At 53.0% G+C, this 7,504-nt stretch overlaps 1 protein-coding gene across 1 annotated transcript in view; it reads left to right on the forward strand.

Moving 5' to 3' along the window:
- The window catches only part of AMPD1 (adenosine monophosphate deaminase 1), a gene marked incomplete at its 3' end in the record, with an annotated part of 10,086 nt that overhangs the window by 1,263 nt on the left and 1,319 nt on the right, over positions 1 to 7,504 (forward strand). The window contains exons 2-11 of the mRNA XM_010142472.1: positions 2,310 to 2,484; positions 2,993 to 3,158; positions 4,255 to 4,417; positions 4,642 to 4,861; positions 5,266 to 5,395; positions 5,681 to 5,875; positions 6,100 to 6,231; positions 6,326 to 6,489; positions 6,610 to 6,736; positions 7,169 to 7,332. Of these exons, the coding sequence (XP_010140774.1) occupies positions 2,310 to 2,484; positions 2,993 to 3,158; positions 4,255 to 4,417; positions 4,642 to 4,861; positions 5,266 to 5,395; positions 5,681 to 5,875; positions 6,100 to 6,231; positions 6,326 to 6,489; positions 6,610 to 6,736; positions 7,169 to 7,332 (1,636 nt within the window). The remainder of the gene's footprint in view (positions 1 to 2,309; positions 2,485 to 2,992; positions 3,159 to 4,254; positions 4,418 to 4,641; positions 4,862 to 5,265; positions 5,396 to 5,680; positions 5,876 to 6,099; positions 6,232 to 6,325; positions 6,490 to 6,609; positions 6,737 to 7,168; positions 7,333 to 7,504) is intronic.

The raw sequence follows: 7,504 nt of genomic DNA on the forward strand, positions 1-7,504 counted from the left end.
GAAAGACCTTCCAAGGCAGCTCAGTCTTACTAGATTGTTACATGTCTGATAGTTGCTTGCAGTGTTGACTGAGGTTTTCTAGGTTCTAGAAAATGCTGTTCCCTTGGACAGCTGCAGGGAAACCCAGAGACCGCTGTAAGGCAGGAGCTCTGCCCAAGAGCCTCGGGTTGGATGGCATCTGCATCCAACCCGTGGGTCCTTTGCGCACACACCTGCGCACCAGCGAGGCTGTGTCGTGGAACAGCCCACAAGGGACTTGCACCCTTATGTTGTACAAAGCGATGAGCACTGCTCTTCCTTTTCTAAGTGAAAGGCTTCGGCTGAGCTTGCACTCGACTAACCCCTTTTTAATCACTGATGTGATGGTTAGGCAAAACAGCTTAGATTTTGAAGGGTTGATCACATCTGTTTTATTCTGTTTCTGTTTTATCTCAAACAGCAGAAGACAAAGGTGAGCGTTGCGCAGCTTCTTGTATGCTCTGCTGTGTTACTGCCTAGACATGATCACTGGGAACAAACCGCAGTTCCTTGATCGTGGTGATCTTTCAGCAGTTGGAGAAGATGCTATTTCTCAGCGGTGCCAGCTGTGCCCCCCACTGTTTCATGGAATGGTCCCAGATTTTTGGTCCTTTGATTTATAGGGCCACTATTTGTTAACTGTTGTCTCAGGACCCCTGAGATCCTGCTTAGGAGATAAACTTTTTTTTTAGTGGAGTTCTTTACTCGGCAGGAGGTGAAACATTTTGCGATTTCCCTTTCACTTATTCACACCTTTGGTTTTTTGGTGTTTTGGGTTTTTTGTTTGGGGGTTTTTTGTTTGGTGGGTTTTTTTAACAGAAATCCAGCCTAAAGTAACTTCTTTTGAATGCATCCTGCTCCTGGTGGATTTGATCCATGAGGGGAGAGATCCAATGATTTATCTCCTTTATTCAGATTGAAGTCCATGGTATGGCGCCGCTGCCCTCTTCTTCCTTCTTCATGTTTGCTGAAGCTTTACGTGTCAGCAGAAAACATTTCTTGCTGAGACACCCCCTGTCATCCCTGAGTCTCTAACTGTGAGCGATAGTAGGATAGCGCAAAAAACCTGTGTTTTGTCTTGTAAGAAGTATATTGGGGCCCACTGATGACACAGCACCTTTATACCAGCAGGCAACTTTCGTTACTGAAATCCTGGTGTCGTGACGTTGCACTGCTGAGAAATGGACCCAGTGCCAGAATTTTCCTGTGCGTTTGTAGCTCAGCACAAGCCCTTTTGCCTTGCTGTGTAACAGCAGGAAAACGAAGGCCCTGTGTTATGCCCCCCTGCTAACCCATGGCTGGGACCGTGGAACTGCACGTTCAGGGCTGCAGGATAGACTGGTTTGGTCCCCCAGGCACCCTGTGGGATGTGAAGCGGCTGCGTTCAGTACTGAACATCTCTCGTAGGTCTGGCACGCTTCTGCCATGCATCTCAGACCTTTCTGCTTTAGTCCTCACCAGCTGACTATGTCTTGTCTGACATGTCAATGGTGTGGTCCATCTTTCAGCATTGATCCTCACTACACTTCACATTGAGCTGCCAACTGCTGGCAAAACCTGCTCGATTAGTGTCCGTGTGCTGCTATGCAAATGTGCCCTTCCAGGAGGCGTTGCCAGAATAGCCCTTGAGTCCTTGTTTTATGGTATTTTGTTGGCAGTGGAAGAGGTTTTAACCTTCTTTCTCGTACTTCATAAAGCGCGAGGCAACCTTGTGTCAACAGCAACTTTCTTAGGGCCATATTAGTTGGCACCTTTGCAGCATGCTGCGTATGATGGACTGAGAGAGGTCTAACCCATGATGGTCCCCTAGCTAGGAGCTCTTCAGCTTCAGTGTGATGGCAGGAACTAAGTGCTTGGGCTGCCAGCTCCGTCCATCTCCATCTGTACCTCTGTCTTCTTCCTGACTGGATGCTGTGTGGAGCAAGTGGGTCTTGGGGTTCCTAGAGCTGTAAGGGCTCTGACAGTCTTTCCCCCCTTCCTCCCAGCGCATGCTCTTATAGGTGCCCTTCTCAAGGACTTGCTTCTTTCTGGGCCTTTTTGTGGTACTCTTGGACCATGCGTTGTATGGCGGGCGGTGTGTCTAGGTGTGTCTCCAGTCCACTATGTGGAGCTTAGGCCCCATCAGCTCGTCTAAGGTTTTGGAGGTTGCTCAGAGTCTTCCAGCAGGGAGGTGTGGTTGCCATAAGGAAATGACAGTTGAGCATAAGCTGACTGCAAGGGGCACCTATCTGTTAGGGTGGCTGGGAACCAGATGCCTGTCTGACCCTGCACTTTGCTCCTTCTCCTTGCAGAGATGGATGAGGCAATGCGCTCCTTCGCAGAGAAGGTCTTTGCCTCTGAGGTGAAAGATGAGGCAGTCCGGCAAGAGATCTCTCCTTTTGATGTGGAAGAGATCTGCCCCATCTCACACAAGGAAACAAGAATGCACATGATGCTTCAGGAGAGCTCTGCCACACAAGAAAAACGGTGAGCAACCAGGGCAGGTGGGAAAAGGAGAGGAGCATTGTCTGCACATCCCCAGCCAGAGCTGGAAGAAAGCATGGAAACATAAATCAAGGCCTGTGGTGAGAACAGCTCACCACACCCATGGGATAAACCTGTGCTAATCCCAGGGCATCTGTCAGGTACTTCAGGGTTTCCCCTCCAGCTGTTTCTGCTGTTGGATAGAAAGACACCCTTGGCCTGTTCCTGGGTGCCAGCATGGCAAAGGCCATAGAGCTGTCAGAGAGGGAGCCTTGGGAGACCCTTCTCTGGAAAGGTGTGACTTCCAACGGCCACACTTGGAAGTCTGTGGCTGCTTTGTGTGCCGTGGTCTCTGCTCTTGGCAGCATCTGCTTAAGGTGCTCAGAAGGCACCAGTGAGATGATTCATGTTGTGCATGGTTGGAACATGGCTGTGCTAAGTGCTCCTGACCCTGCACTCGCGTGTGGCCATGGAGTTGGGGCAGTTTGCCGGAGGCTTTCTTTCCTGGCAGGAAGAAGCGGCTGCTCTGCTTCAAGACAATTGCACTGGCAGTCCCTGTGGCTCAGAGGTCTGTAACCAGACTGTCCACTATAGACGAGGTCATCTCTACCTCCCCCCTGTACCAGGCTGTGCCCGACTTCCAGCGAGTACAGATCACCGGGGATTATGCCTCTGGGGTAGGTACTTGCATGGTGATACCTTCCCTATGCTGACTACCGCCTCGTCTAGTCCTGCCTGTCCCTAAGTAGGCCCACTGTCATTGGCGTCTGTACCAGGTGCAGCGGGGACAGACTGTGTCTTCCAGCTCAGACTGTGTCTCAGGTGCCTGATGCTGCCCTGCTGCATCCCTGGAGGATCCGGAGCTGAATTCCGTCGCAGGGGTCTGTGGGCTGCTGCCTGCTCCCGGTGGGGTTCTGCAGGCAGGGCAGAGAGGAAGGCAGGGTAGGGCAGGGCAGGCTGTGCTCTCTCTGTCACAGCCTGCTCCTGCTTGTGTGCAGCTGTATCTGTCTGAGATCTAGGCATGCCACAGGATCTCAGAATGGCTGAGGTTGGCAGGGACCTCTGGAGCTCTTCTGGTCCAGTCCCTTGCTCGAGCAAGGTCACCTAGAGCCGGTTGACCAGTACTGCTATCACATCCTGTGTGAATTCCTCCTCCTCCACAGCCTTCTGTTAGATTTGTGCTGCTCCTGAGACACTGCCGGCAGGTTGCCCAGCTTGGAGTTGTCTAGCAGAGGAGCAGTTAGGGGAAGCTGTGAGTCCCTCCATGCACAGGCACATTCCCTGTGCTGTGACTGTAGATAGCTGGAAGTGCTGCATGGTATTCTCCCATGTTGCTCCAGTCTGACCTTGACAGCCCTTGACTCCTGACTGCCCCAAACACTTGCCTGTGCAGTAAGTCAGAAATTCTTGATATGTTGGGTCAGTGTGTGTTGTTCGTCCTGCTTCAGTTTCAGCCTGGGCTCCAAAAATAGCTTTTAGTGTTTTGCCCAGGCCTGACTTCTATTTCACTGCTAGCTACAGCTTGCAGTGAAGAGTGTAAGAGAGGGTGACAGCTGGAATCCATCGGCTCTAGTTGAGGAACTTCCCTTTGTCATGTCTAGGAATTTGCCTGTCGCTCCTCCTTCACCCTGCTCAGGCAGAGCGGTGGGAGGGAGGGAATGGTAAGGTATGTCTCTTGCTGCGAACAGAACCGTCCTGTTGACACGTCGTGCACCGGGGTGCTTCTCGGACAGTTAGGCGGGGTGGTTGCACTCAGCAACAGCCCTCTTGCAGGTGACAATTGAAGATTTTGAAGTTGTCTGCAAAGGCCTGTACCGTGCTCTGTGTATCCGGGAGAAGTACATGCAGCAGTCCTTGCAGAGGTTCCCCAGGACCCCTTCTCAGTACCTGCGGACTATTGAAGGCAAGGTCTGGACGGCGAGTGACACTGGCCCAGGTACATCTGGGCACCTCAAGGGTTTTCCTCTCTGGCTTCAGCATGGGGTGGGCAGGAGTCAGGAAAGGGTTGCAGAAGTGCTCCACAACTTGGGAGTTGCTTGCCCAGGCTCCTTCTCAGTGTCACAGTGGTGGGGATGGCCCTGCTCTCTGCAGAGGAGCGTGGCAGGCTCGTGGGGTTTGGGCTGGCAGCCTGTGCCTCATGGAGTTCTCCTTTTGGTCCAGTGTTCACCTCACCCGCAAAGGATGGACAGGATCCCTTTGAAACTGGGAATCTCCCTGAGGACCTGGGATACCATGTCCGGATGAAGGATGGGGTAGTTTATGTCTATGCAGACGAGGCAGCAGTTGGCAGAGATGAGCCGAAGGACCTGCCCTACCCCAGCCTTGAGCACTTTGTGGATGACATGAGCTTCCTCTTGGCCCTGACTGCACAGGGGCCCGTGTAAGTGCACAGCCCAGCGCTGCTGGTTGCAGCTCCAGAGGTGCTGCTGCAGCAGGCACAAAGAGGTCACGGCAGAGCCAGGGTTGCTGCTGCCTCTGCCCGGGAGGTGGGAGGAACCTGCTGATGACATACCTGCAGCCTGCTGGCTACCAAAGTGCCCTTAGCCCTTGTCAGCCATCCTGACTGGGGTATTAAGCGAAGTCAGCGTTTGGGATGGGAGATATGCCCTGCAGGTACGCTCACGCCTGGCCAGGCCTTCCTTCAAAGCTCTGTAAGAGAGCCAGGAGGAGCACCTGAGGGAAACAAGCTAGGCCAGCCTGAGCCTCTCCACCTCGGGTGAAAGCTGCATCCCTGTGTTGAGGGGTACGGAGCCCAGTCACTGTTTGGCCCTTTGCTTTCACTAGTAAGACCTACACTCATCGGCGCCTGAAGTTCCTCTCATCCAAGTTCCAAGTGCATGAAATGCTAAATGAGATGGAGGAGATGAAAGAGCTGAAGAACAACCCTCACCGGGACTTCTACAACTGCCGGAAGGTAAATGGCAAGGCTTACAGCCCTAGTGACTCTGAAGATGAGCTGTCTTGGTGCCTTCCTTTCCCTGAGAACTGGATGTTAGAGTCAAGGTCTGTGGCACCGACATTGTCCCTGCTAAAGGGATGGTGCTGGCTAGGCTGCTCTTAGCCTCGGCCCGTTGTGCTCATCTGCTGAGCTGTGCTGCCACACAGCTTGGGTGCACTGAAAGGGTTTGTTAGCCTCCCTGTGAGGCACCCGAGCATCCCAGTGGATCCCAGATAGGTAGCTCTCCTGCTGGTTTCTCAGGTGGACACACACATCCATGCTGCAGCCTGCATGAACCAAAAGCATCTTCTGCGTTTCATCAAGCAATCGTACTGTGTGGATGCTGACCGCGTAGTTTATGATGCCAAGGGCAAACAGCTCACCCTGAAACAGCTTTTCCAGCAGCTCAATCTGCACCCCTATGACCTCACAGTAGATTCCCTGGATGTCCATGCAGTAAGTGGTAGGGCATTTACTGTAAGACCTTTCTTGGGTAACTCATCCACCCCTGTAGGCATGGCTTTTCCCCTCGCTGTGCACCCGTGTTGTGCGTGTTTGTGGCAGGGTGGAGCAGCTCCTGGCTTTCCCATTGTGGGTTGTTTGGATCAGTCCCTTCTCTGCTGGCATGCCTGGACCCACTGTGTGTGTGTAGTATTTGCCCTTGATCCTCCCTATTCCAGGGGCGGCAGACGTTTCACCGCTTTGACAAGTTCAATGACAAGTATAATCCTGTGGGTGCCAGTGAGCTGCGTGACCTCTACCTGAAGACAGAGAACGCTATCAATGGGGAGTACTTCGCTACCATCATCAAGGTGAGAACATGGGGAGGAAACAGCAGTTGAGCTGTGCTGCTGCTGTGCCCATGGGCCTGAGGGTCCGCACGCAACTGTCTGTCCTGGTTTGCAGGAGGTTGGCTCTGATCTAGAGGAGGCCAAGTACCAGCACGCGGAGCCTCGCCTCTCAATCTACGGGCGATCAGCTGAGGAGTGGCCCAAGCTAGCCAACTGGTTCAACACACATCGGGTCTACTCCCCCAACATGAAGTGGATGATCCAGGTTCCCAGGATTTAGTATGTGCTGTGGGTCTGAGAGAGCACAGTGCTGTACAGTGCCCTATACCTTTTTTTTTCTTTTTTGTCCTGGAGAGATTACAGGAACAGTGGATAGCTAATTCCTGTCTCTGTCCACAGTGATGTGTTCAGGTCTAAGAATTTTCTCCCACACTTTGGGAAGATGCTGGAGAATATCTTTGTTCCTGTGTTTGAGGCAACCATCAATCCTCAGGCTCACAAAGAGCTGAGTGTCTTTCTACGCCATGTGAGTGTCACCTGATGACGTAGTCAGGGGGTGGTGCGCACTCACGTTCCTGTTTGTGCACAAGAAATGGGGTGTTGGCCCTGACATGGAAAGTGTCACCAATGGGCTCGTGGCCATGTTCTGGGAAAAGGGGTGTGTGTCCAGCCATGCTGGGAGGGATCTGACTCCCAGAGCTGGCTGCTGTGGGCTGTGAGACGTGCTGAGACTCACCTCCACGAGAAATGACTGTATTTCTAGCCCCTGACAGAGCTCGGGGGTTTGTGAGGAGCAAGGTCAGCACCCTTGCCTCTGACTCTGCTTTTGGGTGGGGCAGAGGCACAGGCTAGAGCTGGGCTGTGGCAAGGTGCAGTGGGGCCGGGTGAGCCAGTCTGCCCGGGCGTGATGAGGGCGGGGTGCTTTGAGATGCCACTTTTTTGTTACCCTGCCAAGTAGATCACTGGCTTCGACAGCGTGGATGATGAGTCCAAGCATAGTGGACACATGTTCTGCACCAAAAGCCCAAAGCCCGAGCAGTGGAATTCTGCGAAGAACCCGTCCTACACCTACTATTTGTACTATATGTATGCCAACATCGTGGTGCTTAACAACCTGCGCAGGTGAGGCCCAAGGTCTGCTAAGGGACCTGCGAAGGGCTGGCAGAAGAGGGGCTGCCTCAGGAGATGCCTCAGCTCTTTCATTGTTGGTGTGGAAGAAGTGGGGCCCTCCTTGCTCTGTCGCTGGTGTTGTTTGGAGTTTCATGTCCCAGAGCAATCCAGACACTCCTCAGCA

This window comes from Buceros rhinoceros, unplaced genomic scaffold, assembly GCF_000710305.1.
Source record: "Buceros rhinoceros silvestris isolate BGI_N320 unplaced genomic scaffold, ASM71030v1 scaffold23798, whole genome shotgun sequence".
NCBI classification, from domain to species: Eukaryota; Metazoa; Chordata; class Aves; order Bucerotiformes; family Bucerotidae; genus Buceros; species Buceros rhinoceros.